The sequence below is a fragment of the Lycorma delicatula genome, chromosome 2 (assembly GCF_047948215.1).
Source record: "Lycorma delicatula isolate Av1 chromosome 2, ASM4794821v1, whole genome shotgun sequence".
NCBI lineage: Eukaryota > Metazoa > Arthropoda > Insecta > Hemiptera > Fulgoridae > Lycorma > Lycorma delicatula.
The window spans coordinates 236,697,122-236,714,777 of NC_134456.1; the positions used below are offsets into that span (position 1 = coordinate 236,697,122).

The window sequence follows — 17,656 nt, forward strand, 5'->3', positions numbered from 1 at the left end:
GAATAAGAATGACAAACTAATAACTGCTACCTTAAGAAATACATTGAAAAAGTTTCCTGCAAATTTAAAAAAGTGATCTACAGCATTACATATAGAACATTAAAAAATAAAACAAATAAACCACTTTATAAAACAAAATCTCACATAAATTTAGATTTTCTGCTACAAGTTCTATGTAGGACCAAAAGGATGGTGCAGCTTTTCACAACAATATGAAAACTCATAAAACCAATTCACTCCACTTTCATATGTTACCTCATTGAAACAAGTCGTACAAGCACAAATATCAGTAGTAACATGAAAATCTTACATATAAACAATAAAAGATAAAAACATTTAACACATTTGAGTAACTCAAAAAATACAGGCATATAAAAATAAAATTCTAATAAAAAATATAATTTAAATCTGACATACCGAAATAAAAAAAAATAAAACCCAATTCAGACAACAGCAGCATAATTCTTGGTGATCTCAGTCACAGTATCTGAAGAATTTTGATATACAACAAAATCGGATAAATGTAACAATTATAATTATTACTTTAAAATGAAGTATACTGTAGTCAGCTTAAAATCTATTCTATCATTTTTATCATATCATAGATTTCAAAATTTAAACCTTACTGAAGATTAATAAAGTATGTCTATCATATACAAAATTATTTATGAATTGAATTAATCCAGATACTTAATATCATCCTGATTATAAATGTTATTTATAACTTTTGAATATTTTTAAGGCTGTTATATATGTTAATAAAAATACTTAAAAACAAAAAAGTGAAAATGAATTTACTATTAAATTAAATTTTACAGCACTGTATAATTTAGAAGAAGACTGGAGAGATCTAATGAAAGATGCTAATTTATTACCAGAAAGGGTTCAGCAACAACAAACTGCAATTTGGGAACTGATACAGACTGAACTTGCTTATATTCGTTCACTAAAAGTAGTTAATGATGTAAGTATCTGTTATAAATTTATATATTAGTTATAAATAACTTCATTTATGAGGTGTAAATTTGCCCTTAGTTTAATAAATTTAAAATTATAACTACTGTAAGCTTTATTACTTAATTTTATGTTGTAAATAATTGTTGTTTACGAAGTTTTGGCATAAATAAACTCCTATGTTATGGTACCATAAATACTGAATAACATAATTACTTGAGAGTTTTGATTACTCCATAACAATCATCTGCTATTTGTTTTTCACTACTTGCGTTTATTATTTATTGTTAAATATATGATTGAATGATATTAAAACTGAAAATTGATTTTTTTTTTGTTTCAGTCTTTTGACTGATTTGATGCATTCTACTTTTCCTTTCTACTTTTTATTAATCTAAGTCTCAGTTTATCTACTACATTCTCAGTTTTTATTATCTTTTTATCTCTACAGACTAGTTTAGAGAGTAGGATAAGTCAAATCATTCAAAATAGTTTAATTACAAAATTAACTACTGATGATAAGAAAATTAAATTATTAATTTTATTAATTAAATCTAATTCTTTAATTAAGTCCAATTAAATTACTAATAAGAAAATTAAATAACAAATTACAGTTAAAACATCATAAAATAGTTAATAATCAGTGATTTGAAACAGTTCGTCAATAAATAAAATTCTTGCTTAACCAGGCAGTTTCAGCTCTTTTTTAGATTTATCCATATCAGTAACTGTATTAATCACCTGAGGAAGGTGGGAAATCAGTTCAATATTCTTATAGATTAGCTTTTCATATATAAATAGTCCATGCAAATATTATTTACATATCCTGAACAATGTTTCACAGTTTTATATCATTGTGACTTATTTTTTATTGTAATAATTATCGCTTGTTGTCCACATCAATGATTCCATAATGAACAAATTTGGCATTGTTAAGAGCTGTACTCAATGAAAATCTCTGTACATGACTTAAGCCCAAGTTGAAGAATTAACACAGTATATCTCTTTCACATTAAAAATCATCGCTCCAACTTATTCTTGTAGTCAAAAAGTTATATTGTTTCAAAAAAATTACTGAATATATCATCTTTCATTTTAAAAGCAAAATATATAAAAATGGTCATCTTAGGCATTTTAAATTATAATTTTTTTAAATAATATATTTATTATTAATAATATATTATTAATATAATCTTTGATGGCTCAGACTTACTAAGATGATCAATCTACATAAATTACTCTAAGAAATTTTAATAGATATTGTTGAGGCCATTATTTTATTGTCAATAATTAAAATAGATAAGAATTTCTGTTTTTTTTTTCTTTCAATGACTTTACATTTAAACTTTTATTAACTACTTGTATTTAATTATTTAGCGGATCTGAACACAGTTTCACGCATACAGGGCCATTTATCAGCTATTTACAAAGCCACTGCAGTTGTTGTTTTGATTCAGTAGATGTTTACCTGCCAGTGAACCATACATTGACAGATCTTGTTCTTTTTCTGTACTCTTGAAACACATTATTGGGTAACACGTTCGATACTAAAAAAAATTTCAGATTTTTTTGTGTTATAAAATAATATAATCTACAGATATTCACTAATTAGTTCTTAAAATATTTAAATAAAGATTTTTTTTCAAATTTATTTATGTTAGTGATGCTTGGTATTTAGTGTTTGGAATGGGACCCTCTATGGAGCTGAAACATTAACGATGAGAAAGGTAGAAGAAAACGAATTGAGGCTTTTGAGATGTGGGTGTGTTGGTATTTAGTGTTTGGAATGGGACCCTCTATGGAGCTGAAACATTAACGATGAGAAAGGTAGAAGAAAACGAATTGAGGCTTTTGAGATGTGGGTGTGTTGTAAAATCATAAATGTCATATGGCAAGACCATGTAACGAATGAAAAAGTATGAAGGAGAAATTGAGGGAACAGGAAACTACTAAATGTGATTGGTTTTAGGAAAAGGAACTAGTTAGGACATTGTATGAGAAGAAGGTGTTTATTCGTGGATGCAATAGAGGGATTGGTGATTGGAAGGAAAGGAAGAGGAAAGATGAGATTTCAAATAATGGATGGGATTATGAAAAAGGGGAAATATATGGAAATTAAGAGGTTAACAAAGGACAGAACAAGGTGGAGAGCAGCAATCCACCGGGTTGGTCTAGTGATGAACGTGTCTTCCCAAATCAGCTGATTTGGAAGTTGAGAGCTCCAGCGTTCAAGTCCTAGTAAAGTTAGTTATTTTTACATGGATTTGAATACTAGGTCGTGGATACTGGTGTTCTTTGGTGGTTAGGTTTCAATTAACCACACATCTCAGGAATGGTTGAACTGAAACTGTACAAGACTACACTTCATTTACACTCATCCTCTGAAGTATTATCTGAAAGGTAATTACTGTAGGCTAAACAGAAGAAAGAAAGTTGGAGAGCAGCAGTCATGACAGGACCTGCCTTAATGGCAAACACCATGAATGAATATTTTAGCTTTATTTTTTATTTTTTTTGGTATCAGAGTTTTAAAATTTCAGTTTTAACAATCAAGTTTTAAATATTTTTATAGAACTAAAGTATAAATATTTTATTTCTATGTTGCAGTTTTTTCTTTCATGCTTAACAAGCCTCCAAAGTGGAAACATTTTAACAGAAATAGATAAAGCTAAATTATTTAGTAATATAGGGGAAATATATCTTGCAAATAGAGGATTCTGGTGTCAGTATATGTTACCAATGTTAGTTACTGCACGAAGAACTTGTCAGCCTCTGAATCCTCATCTACTGCTTGATGGATTTTTTAAGGTAGGTATTTTAGGTTCAATTTATTTTAGTTATTGTTTATAAATGTGATTTTGTATAAAATTTCTCACTACTTACAAATGCATTTGTAAATTCATTTCATTTGAATAGACAAAACTATTAAACAGAGGTAATCAGTTTGTTACAACTTGTAAAATAGGAAAATATATAATGATGAGTAATTTTATAATAAGGAAAAATTAAGCTCAGAAGCAATAAAAATAATGAATAGTTACGGATTATAAATAAATGAAAAGAAAGATGTAATGAGAAAAAAATTATAAGTATATGTGATTAAAGATCTAGGAGTAATAGAATAGTGTAGCAGATTATTAGGAATGTGAAAGAGAGATAAAAAGTAATTCAATTATAATGAAAGAAGTATTCATTAAGATGAAGAAGTTTTATAACAAGTAAATGAATTTTAATTTAAGGAAAAAACTAGAATGAACTGCCATTATATGCTGGTCATACAGATGCATTGACATTTAGGAAAATAAAAAGAAAAGGAAAGCATTATTAGGTTGATATGAGATATAAAGATGAAATAAACTAATTGAATAACTCATGAGAAGGTGTTCTGAAGATGTTTACAGAAAGGAATTTGATAATTTCAAAACATTGATTAGCACCATAGCAACAGAAAACTGCATCTCTCACTATAAATTTGAATTATTTAGCTATGGTTATTTGTATCCAAATAATAAAATTTACCATCAAGTAATTGATTTCAGTTTATTTATACTAAGTATTGGAAAAGTCATTACAATTTAAATGTGAAAACTGGAGTCTTGCTTAAATTAATAAATCTTTTATTCTGATTCTCAATAATACTTTACATAGATCACGTCAGGAATGGGTGGGTATTTATGCTACTTTACAGATAATAAAATGGAACTGCTACAGTAGTTCCTTGTAATTTTTTGAGGATGGATCAATGGAAACCGTTGTAAAAACTTGATCAGAACAGTATTACCAAGTACACAATTAATTATAAAATGAAAATAATGTGATTTAACCCCATATTAACTATTTAAAATACAGTATGATCATTTTATCATGCACTTACACTATAATCTATAGTTTGTAGTGACAAATTATAATACTGAGATACTTACATTTGATTTGGCTGATGGAATGTAGTTATGCACAACTGGTAATGTGTTGCAAATGTCCACCATTTTCCTGAAGACAGGTCCAAATCCTTTGCACCATATTTGTAACACCCTTCATAGGACATCAGGGCTAATTGAATTCATGTCTGCAGTAATGGCTCACTCCAGGTCAGTATGTGAGTTAGCTTCATATACACGTCCTTTCAAAAAATTGCAGAGAAAGAAGTTTGTTGACGATAAATCAGAGGAACGAGGGGTCAAAAACCTTTTTAGGTCATGTGAACAAACATTTCTTCCAGGAATTCTATGGTGTTTTTGGATGTATGTCACATTACCCTGTCTTGTTGCAGGTAAAAAAAGCATTCATCAGGCTGGAGAAGAGCTAAAAATTGCATGATTATATCCTGGTATGCCAGACTGTCAAGGGTTTTGTAAAAAAAAAGATTGGCCCCACTATTTGTCATTGAGAAATCACACACCAAACCTCTACCTTCTGTGAGTGCAATAGTGATTCATGTAAGATGTGTTAATTTGGGTTGACCAGTATCTGTTGATCTGACTACTGATATAATCACTAAGGTGAAAATACGCCTCATCACTAAAAAACATATTATCCACTATGTCCAACCCATTACTTACCATCTGGTTAATAAACTACTGGCACTACCTTATTCTTTTAATAGAGTCTGGGGTTTCAATTCTTGTTCAGTCTTTTGTGCACTCTCATACGATATTCCTGTCTGCGGTGATAATTTACGCAAACGTTTCCTTGGAGACTGTTCAAGTAATGTATGTGCAATAAAACATGTGTATGCGATAAAATGATCACACTGTATAAGCATGAAATAATATTACTGGAAATATATGAAGCTACAAGATGTAAAGAATAACTACAATACAATTCAGGTGTAAATGGGAATTCTAGCACATATTTATTACATGTTGAACAGTATGGAGGAAAATTAGTGATTTTTTAATTAGTATTATTTAGTGATTCATCTACAAAGTAATATTGTTTCTGTGAAACAAAATCCTTTAATTGTATTTTAAATAAATTGGAGAGGAGATATTGGTCCTGGGATCTGGTTTAATAGAAGTGTACATTATCGATTTTTTTTTAAAATAAGAATAAAACTAATCTCTTTAGCAAAGATTGCACATTCATAAATATAAATACATGGATACATTCAAATTGTTAATTTTCAAAATGCTGATTCATGCTTATGAACACTAAGCAATGATCTGGCAGCTTATTCTAAATCTTGAAAACTTGTTCTGACATTTTAGGAAATTCAGGATGATATTATACTTCAGATGGGAGTATACATAAGCATACAAATATTTAATAGTGATGACAACCTTGGCATTTTATTAAGGCATTTCAAAGCAAAAGAGTTTAAAACTATTATAAGTTTTTATTCCTGTAGTTCTGCTGGTCCTTTACTTTCACGTGTAGTATTTACACTCCAGGGGTGTGGTGTCTGGTACTACTTACCATTCAAACACATTAGATTTTCTCTTTTTTCTGTTCAGCCTCCTGAACCACCATAAGGTATTACTTAAGAGGATGATATGTATGAATGTAAATGAAGTGTAGCCTTGTACAGTCTCAGGTTGACTGTTCCCTACCCACCGCGTTGTTCTAGTGATCAACTTGTCATCGCAAATCAGCTGATTTCAAAGTTGAGAGTTCTAAGATTCAAATCCTAGTAAAGCCAGTTACTTTTTTACAGATTTGTTTATTAGCACGTGAATACTGGTGTTCTTTGGTGGTTGGGTTTCAATTAACCACACATCTCAGGAATGGTTGACCTGAGGCAGTACAAGATTTCACATTCATACATATCATTCTCATTCAACCTCTGAAGTATTATCCTTTAATACTTCCAGAGGCTAAAACAGAAAAAGAAGGTTGACCATTCCTGAGGTGTGTAATTTATTGAAACCTAACCACCAAAGAAAACTGGTATGCATGATCTAGTATTCAGATCCATATAAAAGTAACTGTCTTTACTAGGATTTTAACCTTAGAACTCTTGACTTTGAAGTCAGCTGATTTGCAATGACAAGTTCACCACTAGAACCAACTCGATGGGTTAAACAGATTAGGTTCAGTTACAGCTAACATTGTTATTTGTATTTAGAAAAAGGATTGTCTTTTTCACTGAAAAATACAAATAATTAAGAATCACATTTTGGCTTGAAAACATGGTTTTTAAGTGATTTGAATATAATTATTAATGGATGGATTAATAATTTTCACTCTTTTATGACAACTTGTAAGGAAGTCATTGATTAAGCAATATTTGAATAATACAGGCAGCTAAACATCACAATTGTATTTATTAGTATCCAGTAAACAAAATTCATTGGAACTAGCTTTTTTAACAGATTTTGGTGAAATATCCTGCCAAGGAATGCTGGGATATATCCTAACTCCCATAGTGGAAGACAATCCCGGTCACCACACCACCCTCTCTAGCCCTGATGTACTTTACTGGACATCATCTTTTAGACCCTTTAAACAACACACACAGTTTTACTCTGTCAGGATGGCACTGATGCAAATGTCTCGGCAGACATTTACAACAGTGTATTTACATAGCCTACTATCGCTTTTGTATGGTCTCTTCCACCCGACCAGCTACCATAACTTACAACCCTCAACTATCAAATTAACTTATTTGCATAAGCGTGATCCTTGCACCTTCCTCTGACACTGAAAGTTTCACACAAAAATTCTTCCTATATCCAACTTCAATTAGACTAAGTGTTCGGATCATTACTTGATTGAGTCTTTAAACACCAAAAATACTATCCTCACACCAGTAAAACTAGTTTTGATTGCAACAACAACAATTTTTATCCACAATCCAATTTATTCCAAGTCCTCTTGATTTTCTTAAAATTCAAGAAACAGATTCTCAAATTTAATAACCCTCTAATGAAAACATACCCTGTCTCTCTCTGCTTTGGTCCGCTTTCAATAGTGAGGTCAATGCTTACTACACTCTCCTACACTGCAGCTCCATCACAGAATTCTCAAAACATCCATCTCATCCTAAAAGTGAATATCAAAGCTAACCAAGGCTCAATTCCAAAATGCCAACCATAGTTATCTGGGTTGCTGTTCTACCTATACATTTATAACAGCATCAGACCTCCTCAGCCATCCTTCACAGAGCTAAGAATCTAAGGAAGCAAGCAACTATGTTCCATTCCTTTTTGGTTGTCCAATTAACTTGCAGATCAAAACCACAATTGACCCTCGCAAGCTCTTTGATTGCTTTGGTACACTCAGCTTTGTACCTAGGGCAGACATATAGACATGGTACACATCATCGGTGGCTCTAACATCATCAAGTTTGAATTAATCAGACTTGATGCACTTCGGCTTCTGTAATCTCTAAGAACAATGCACACCCATGGAACTGAGCGACCTCTTCATTGCACCCACAGGTGGTATACATATACGGTCTCTCCAGCTTCACTATCATTAGACAGTAAATCGTCTAGTAATTCTTGTAAAATTTCAGAGTATCTGAAATTACACCAAACCTGGTTGAGAGAGCAGACAGAAGAATGTTCATTGTTTCATTGTTTGTGTCCCAAGACCCTATATACTACACCCTGAGATCCCTGTTCCCCTGCTCGACTTGATGAGATCTCAGATTTTTGTATTCAGCAACAAGGATTGCCTGTCAGTCCGGATCACCCTCACAGTGAGAAGCTCTCTGCAAATGACAAACAGTCCTCTTCATGCCTGACAGTTCCCTATTCCACCATGATGCAAGCCTCTCTCGACCAGAACTTGAACACTCAGCATGCATCAATAAAACCGCCGACAGATCAACTGCCAGGTCTTCCAAATCCAAGACATCCAGACTTCGATCAAAAACTTGGAGCCTGGCCCAAAGAAAATAAACAAATTTCTTCCAGTCTTGCAGGAAATGACCCTGCTGAACCGGAATGTTAGATTGGTAGCATTCACTCAAGCCACCAGCAATCTTATAGACAATCAATCGATGATCATTTGAGCAATCATCAACTATCTTCCAATTACAAACATTGGCAGGGATAAACCTATCCCTGCCAAGGGTGGAATGAACCTGATGTTCGTTCCACCAAACAATCAACGTCCATCTACCATATCTACGTAGGTGGGCAACTTACCAGGTACATTATATACCTGTAGATCATGCTGGGCTAAAGGTCCTCTATTAATTCACCACCATCACTAGTGAAATCGCTCTCTATGCCACAAGAGTGGCTTAGTATTCATATCCGCACCTATAAGGATTGGATCAGTGTCAGAGAATTGTAGGATTTTATCCCAGACCTCTCAAGATGACGATCAGTAGGATTTCTATACAGGAAATATGAACTAGCAACATACAGATGCAAGTTCTGAACATCCACATGAACAACAACGATGATTATTCAAGAGCTGTCATATAAAAACACAATTATGTTCCCTTCTGCACAAAACAGCAAACGTGCTTTCAGAACCACAATAGAACCTCTTCCAACAAGAAAAACCTGGCAGATCACCAAACAAAATATATGGACACCAACAAAACGTCCAATCCTCTACATAAAGCAATTTCTCCAAACTCAATCTGAACAATGAAAGCACCGTATGCATTTAACTGACCAAATCTAATCATTTAATGAAATAGAATTATAGTGCATATTGAGAGCTCTCTGATAACACCCACAATTTTCACTATTCACAAAGTGCTTATTGTCCTTCCAAAGATGTTTGCAATTAACACAAGTCACACCCTCTGATTTCCTTGGGCACTCCTCACTCACATGTCCTTCATCACCACAATGAGCGCAAACTGCAGGATGTTCACAGAACTTAGCGCTGTGACCAAACCTGCAGCACTTAAAACAACACTGGACATCTAAATACTCGACCTTATGCGAAGAGAAATTTACAAACAACCTGCCCTGTGCAGTGAAGCTCTTGAAAAGTTTAGGACTAATCTTGAAAATCCCACAGTAGTGCTCCGCTTGTACCTGCCTGATTTAAATAATAATTGACACTCGGACTTGAATGTAGCCTCATCCATCTGAGTATTTTGTTCCCTAATGAGTCATTAATTTTCCCCAGACAGTCATCAATCTATTGCCTTTAGGGTTGACTTTCATGTCAGACTTTCCGACTAAAGGAATCAGTGATGACCGGAACAGTATCTTTGTCATCAGCAATGATGACTAATCTCTTTTTCGTCTCTCTAATATGAATTTTCAAGTTCTGCCTCTTTGTCGAAGGGCGACCTGAAATTTGTTCTTTATCTCCTTAGTTGTTTTAGTAGTTGCCCCCTCCTGTAGGTGACGAACACAACCTCTAGCTGCTACGGGGCAGAAGCCTCCTGCTTCCTTTTCAGCACCTCCACATAGCGTTTATGCTGAGGCAACCCCTGCTGTGGAACCATGGAAGGGGCAGAAACTATCTCCTGCACAACCTCTCTCAGTTCAGGCTTAATAGCCAATTATTCTTAGCCTTGAGCCAAGTCCTCAACAATGGTTTTGATTTCCCTGATCTTAGGGAGAATCTTACCTCGCACATTAGCCTTAGTACTTCAAGGATTTTCCAAAAATTGAATTAAGAAGTCGTACTTCCCTCCAAACACCCGTAGTAATGGGACTGAACCTCCAGCCCTTCATTACCTTCAGAAAACTTCTCAATAATGATTGATCTTTAGTCTTTCCAACCTTTGAAGAACCAGAAGCACTCACTTGTGATTCCTCATCCCCAGAAGAGGATGAAGAGTCGTCAAGCCTAACCTCAATCGTTTCCATATTCTCCTCACAAGGTTGGACTTACCCCTCACGAGGCCTGGTTGGACTTACATTTCTGAAATCATAAGCACAACAAAAACAGTATCTTAAACACAAAACGCACCCTAATGTCGTAAATAAACAGTTGCCAATGGCGAAACACCTTAACAAAATAACTACAAATAGAAACACAAGTAAACAAAGATGACTACCAATAAGAAATAATGTAAACAAATTGGTTGCCAAATGGTTGATAATAAAAAACAACTTATTATAAATACCAAAATGGACGAAATGATTCCGGAACCGATTTAAACTTTCTCCATACTTAAAATCTCAATTAAAAAAATCGGTTTGCGCCTCCACATTGGTTCGTCTGGATAACCAGTTAGAAACGTGGAGATTTCTACTGGTGAACTAAATCGGAATCACCTCTCTGGATCACATCCAGAGTTGTAACTCAGGAATTTATTCCCACCCAAGGCTGACTTGCCTTTGAAAGTCAAATATGGAAGGTCTTTTAAGAAAAAATCCACCGTCTGGTAAATACCAGAGATGGCTGCACTCGGATCCGGTGGGCAGCTGCTTAAAAGATAACAATGAATCGGAGCGTTTGGAAACCCAAAAACAACACAACTTCAAAATTGAGGATAAGACACAAGCAAATAAACTACATTGCCACTCACAACATTAATTCTCTAACTCAACCCGGCAAACTAAAAACTCTAACAGACATAATGGACAAACAAAATATCCTAATCGCAGGACTTCAAGAAATGAGAAACACCGATCGAGAGCCGTTTGAATCTCAGGGTTACAGAATTTACAAAGGAATCCCCGGGAAACGTGTGATGAAGAATTGCCCACAGTTCGGAACAGGATTTGCAATCAATCTTAAAATAATTGACTCAGTCGTAGAATTTAAGTCTTACTCCCTCAGGATTTCAACCTTAACCCTAAAATCAGCCAATAAATTCTACACCATAATAAATGTCCATGCTCCCACCAATGACAAAAACAATCTTAAAAAAGATAGAGAAGAGATGGACAAATTCTGGGAACTTCTTGACCAAACTGCAAACATAAATAAGACCCACACGAAGATTTTAATAGGGGACTTTAATGCCCAACTTGGTAAAGAACGAAGATATCGTGATATCGGAAAATGGCCTGCCCAAAAGAAAACTAACAAGAACGGCCAAAGACTTGTCGAATTTTGCAGAAACCATAATATGATCTCAAAATCCACCTATTTTATGAGAAAACCAAACAAATTGAAGACTTGGAAACACCCAGATTGGAAAAAAGGAGAATGGCAACTGGATCATGTTTGCATGGACCGGAATTATCACAAGGAGATTTATAATGTAAAAGTCTTGAGAGGAACAGATACTGGATCGGACCATTACTTAATTAAAGTTAAAATAAAATTCACCCCGCATAAAAAGAAAAAATCCCAACCTAAAAACAAAAGAGCTTATGATCCACATAAATTAATAAACAATGCCATCTTTGAAGAAACAACAAAAAAAATCAAATTAACTAATAATTTAAAACAACTGACATCCCAACTGAAAGAAATAGCTGAAGAACTAGCCCCTATAAACCCAAGAAAAAAACACCAATGGTGGAATGAAGAATGTGACAAAGCAGTCAAAGACCGACACCGGGCTTGGATCAACCACCAAACCCAGAAAACTGAAGAATCTAACCATGAATTCACCAAACAAAGGAAAATAACTCAGAAAATTATAAGAGGAACCAAACGACAAGCCCAAAAAAACTTGATTCAGCAAATAGAAGAAAGTTCCAAGAAAACTAATTTCCAAGACTATTATAAAATTTTTGGTCAGGCTCTTCAAAGATATGAACCACCCACCCTTATGCTGAGAGGAAAAAAAGGAAATATGGCCCACACCAATAAAGAAAATGCTGAAATTTTGGCAGAAACCTTCAATAGACTCCTCAACTGTGACGATCCCCCAGAGCTTTTTGAGATTGACACTGAAACTCCAGTTAAAACTTCACCAGTAAATATCAACCCGCCAACAATTCAAGAAGTTCTCGCAGCCTTAAATGAAATAAAAAACTACAAAGCAAGCGGAGAAGACCAGCTTTTCGCAGAACTCTGGAAACACTCATCAGTTTATTCAGTCAAAACTTCCCTACATCTATGCCTCGTGAAAATATGGAACGAAGAAAAACTTCCAGAACACTGGACCACAGCCCTCATCCATCCATTACATAAAAAAGGGGATAAAACTAATCCGGAAAACTACAGAGGCATATCTCTCCTGGATTGCACATACAAAATCCTGTCGAGAATCATATACAACCGATGCAAAGACCAACTTGAACTGGAACTTGGGGAATACCAAGGGGGATTTAGGCCATGGAGAGGTTGCCCGGAACAAATAATATCCCTAAAACTTATGATGGACTTATATAAAAGACGGAAAAAACAACTAATAATCACCTTCGTCGACTTTAAAAGGGCCTATGATTGTATACACCGACCATCCATGCTGAATATTCTGAGAAACCTGGGCCTTCACCCTAAACTCGTAAACATGATAAAATTAACTTTAACCAATACCCAGTCCAGAGTGAAATTCAGAGGTGAACTCTCTCAACCCTTCTACATAAAAACTGGATTGAGGCAAGGAGACGGCCTCTCACCACTCCTTTTTAACTGCCCCCTCGAATTTGTCATGAGAAAATGGTATGAAATAAATCCCAAAAATATAAAAATGGGTGCTAAGAAAAACTCCATCACACTAAATTGCCTAGGATTTGCAGATGACCTCGCTCTTTTAGCAAATAATATTCAAGAAGCCAAAACACAAATCATGAGCCTTCAAAACCTAGCACAAAAGATAGGGCTTCATATCTCTTTCGAAAAAACTGAACTAATGGCCATAGATCCTCTGGTAATAGAGCACATTACGGTAAACAATCAGAAAATTAAAATAGTAAAACAATTTAAATATCTAGGGGAAATAATAACTTATAATTTAAATGAAAAAGTGACATGGCAAAACAGGACAAATAAAATGATTAAATCCCAAAAATTAACTTGGTCAGCATATAACAAAAAATGCCTTTCTGCTAAAACAAAACTTAAACATTATAAAACTGTAGTACAGCCAGAAGTCACCTACGGAAGCGAGACCCTTTTCAAAATCACTCAGAAAAACCGAATTGAAAAAATTCTGAAAATAGAGAGGAGAATTGTCAGAACGTGTATCAATAAAAAACACCAAAAAGAAGGCCGATGGTGGATTGTGCCAAATGAGGTGGTGTATCGAGAAATAGAGCCTGTTACTGATACTATGCGGAAAAAAAGAATCTCTTTCTTCGGTCATCTCATAAGGACACCGGAAACAAGACTGTCAAGAAATATCATTGAAAAGCTCTGGTTCCAAAAGCTAGAAGTAGGATGGATCAAAGAAATTAGAGAAGATATGAAAGAATTGGGAATTTCCCTGACCGACCTACAGAATAAAACTGGAAAAATTACAAAGCTAAAAGATAAAAGCATTAGATTTAAACAAAAGACAGACAAACGACAAAATACAACGAAGAGGGTGTTTACGGATGAAGAAAAGAAAGCAAGATCTGAACGGATGAAGAAATACTGGGCAGCTCGAAAGAGTAAAATAACACGCTTTTCTCAGAAAAGATCCAACTAAAATTGACTTAAGTGGTCCCATGTTGGCCGTAAAAGCATAATAATAATAATAATAATACCAAAATAAATAATAATTAAATTAAATGATCTAAATTGAACTAAATATTAATATACCTTAATAATATAAATTAATATTAAACTGTCCAAATTAGTAATTTGTATATTTTTTTTAATGTACAGAAATAATTAATTATGTTTTTTTTTTAGTTTGAAGAAATTTTTCGTCCATACACAAAATATTGTGCTGAACAAAGTTCATGTCAGCAATATTGTCGGGAAAAACACCAAGAAAATGAACTGTTCACGACGTACCTTGTGGTGAGTTTATTTTTTATAATAGTTTTTAAATTTTGAGATTTCATTTGTTAAATTAATTGTCACAGTCAAAAAAGTACCTGCAATAACACTTTTTTTTTGTATTGTTGATTGTGCATACATGTAAGAAGCCATGCGCGTGTGTGTGTGTATGTGTGTATGTGCTTATATTTGTAACTCAACATAGACATATTTTAATTCACACATATTCAACTGCACACATCATCTTTAATGAACATCCTTAAATATCAAACAATTAGATCAATATTTAAAAGATTGTTTTAACAGCAAGAAAGTTTTGACGTTAATTTTAGAGACAGTTTATGAAAGGGATAGTATGATTTTATTTTGATATGAATCCTAGGTTGGAAAAGAACAGGAATACATATAGAACTATCAGAAGTGAAATTTATATATGCACATTTTGAAGGGTTATAAAAGAACAAACTGTCTACCAAATTAAAAAAAAAAAAAAAAAAAAAAAAAAAATATTAAAATTTACATAGTATTCTGTATTATACTGTATTCTATGTTTAATGGTTAAGTAAAATTTTTTTCTGTATTTATTTAAGATATGTTTTTGCTGTGAAAACAGAAAAATACACCATTTTTTGGATCTTGTAACATGTAGCTTGATTTTTATTGCTTGCTATTAAATAATTATTATATCAATCTTTCTCAAATTGTTACATAAGGTAGCCTATAGAGTAAGCCAATAGTTACTATCCCTTAATGGTTAAAGATGTAGTGCTGTGTCTTTAACTTTCATGTGCTGTTACTCAGTCTGTAATACCATTTTATCCTTGTAACTATACATAATAGAAACACAGATAAAGTCAAGTGTTATCGCTAACCTGAATTTCTTTAGAATTTTTTTTTTTAAGAAGACATTTTTTTCTTTTATTTGAGCTGCTAAAATGGAGAAAATTATTGAGAGTAGGTCAGTTCTCTCCCTCGGATGCATGCCTGTTTATATTTGGTTACTAAACAGTTTTTAATATGTTCCATCATTTACTGTACTATTATTTAGAACGCATTGTAAACTGGCCTGGGCCTCTCATTTTTAGTGATTCATTTATTATATATATATATATATATATATATATATATATATATATACACACACACTTCATTTTTTGGGTGGAAGTTACTTGTAGGATCTAATTTATTGTTATTTATTCTTGATTACTTTAAGTGTTCTTTATTTTTAATTTAAAAAAAAATAAGTTTTCTTTTGTTTTTTTCTGTTTATTATTTTTTTAAATTAAATTATTTTTCTATTTTATTTATGTAGACAAATTATATTTTTTATTGTTCTTATTAGACAATACCATTACTTGCAAAAACAATTGCAATATTAATATACCGTATTTTTTCGAGTACCCCCCGCCACTGAATAAGCCCCACACCTTGATTTTCTGGACCGAAAATCTAAAAAAAAAAAATAGAGTATATACTGATATTTTACATAAGAACAGATATGATAAAAAAATATGTAAATATGAAAATATTTAGAAAGTAAAGCATTTAATTCAATATTAAATGTAAAGTTAAATTACAATATTAATATTACATTAATAATTAATTACCGTATGTTCTAGTTTAGTTCAGAATCAGTAGTCCAGTAAAACCAAAACTAAGTATCATGTTGAAAAGGATCATTTCAATACACTTTTTAATATGGGATTTTATTTTTAATTAGTCACTGTCACTGTCAATGTCTGTAGAAGAGTTACCGGTAGTCTCCACGTCGCTCTGCCAAAGGTGATCATCTTCACTACCATCAAGTTCATTAGATATTTCGCATGTTTTAAAACATTTACTTCCTACTTCCGTGGAAATACTTTCTCAAGCGTCTTTTTTCCAAACACAAATCTGGTTAAAATCTGCGAGTTTGATTTTTCGTGTAGGCATGAGATATAAATTTTCATCTGCCATTCATTTACTGTACCGTTGTTTTAATGCAGATTTCAACGGTTTATTACTGCAGACATCTAGTGGTTGCAATAGAGATGTCTATCCGCCTGGAATTATTACTTGGTCTGTCATACCCTTTTTTAAAATGTCTTTCACTTTATCAGTCGTATGCCGCTGATAACTATCCATTACTAGTATACTGGTATTTCTTTTATTAAGTAAATCTCCTGATCGCTTTTGCCATACACACCTGATCTAATGTACAATTAAGTTTTCGTCCATCCAACCTTATTCCTGTGCTCTGACAATAACTCCATTTACCTGTACGGTAGGAACAGTTTTTATTTTAAAAACTATGTACAGTGGTAATTTTGATCCATTAGAAGTAATGCAAAGCGTAACACTACACCTTTGTTTTTCATTACCACCAGTGCGAATCGTAACACTTTTTTCACCTTTATTGTTTATGGTTTGTCAATTGGCATTTCAAAATATACGGGGTTTGATCAGCATTTCCTATTTTAGAAGGTAAATAGCCTTTTCTAAGATTTATTATGTATTTGTGAAAATGTAATACTTTTTGTTCATAAGCGTCTGGAAGTCGTTGAGAAATGGTTGTTTTTCGTCTTATTGGCAAATCATTTCGTGCAAAAAATCGTGTTATTCATCCACGGCTTGCTTTAAAATCAACTTTATTCAACGATTTAGCAATTTCACAAGCATATGATTGACACATTTCTTTCGTGACAGCATAACCGCATTTCTTTTATTCCATAACAAAGTCATACAATGTTTTTTCTAGGTCTGTATATTTTGGTTTTAAGCCACGAAAAGCCCTTTATTACCAGTGCCTTTCACCAGAAGTTTTTTCTTCTTACGCCAGTCTGGAATGCAGCTTTCATCTACGTCAAATTTTCTTCCTGCCTATGATTTCCAAGTTTTTCAGCCTCTTCTATAACGCGCAGTTTTTCATTTACTGTAAAAGATCGTAGACGCTGTCCTTTTGTATTCATTTTAATGCCGTAATTAAAATAAATCACCGTATTAAACTTTACAAGATAAACTAAAC

At 33.1% G+C, this 17,656-nt stretch overlaps 1 protein-coding gene across 8 annotated transcripts in view; it reads left to right on the forward strand.

Annotated features, from left to right (window-relative positions):
- The window catches only part of LOC142319765 (pleckstrin homology domain-containing family G member 5-like), a 1,099,338-nt gene that overhangs the window by 1,013,554 nt on the left and 68,128 nt on the right, over positions 1–17,656 (forward strand). For all 8 annotated transcript variants that reach the window (XM_075357406.1, XM_075357404.1, XM_075357407.1 and 5 more), the window contains 3 exons: positions 819–964; positions 3,562–3,762; positions 14,563–14,673. In XM_075357406.1, the coding sequence (XP_075213521.1) occupies positions 819–964; positions 3,562–3,762; positions 14,563–14,673 (458 nt within the window). The remainder of the gene's footprint in view (positions 1–818; positions 965–3,561; positions 3,763–14,562; positions 14,674–17,656) is intronic.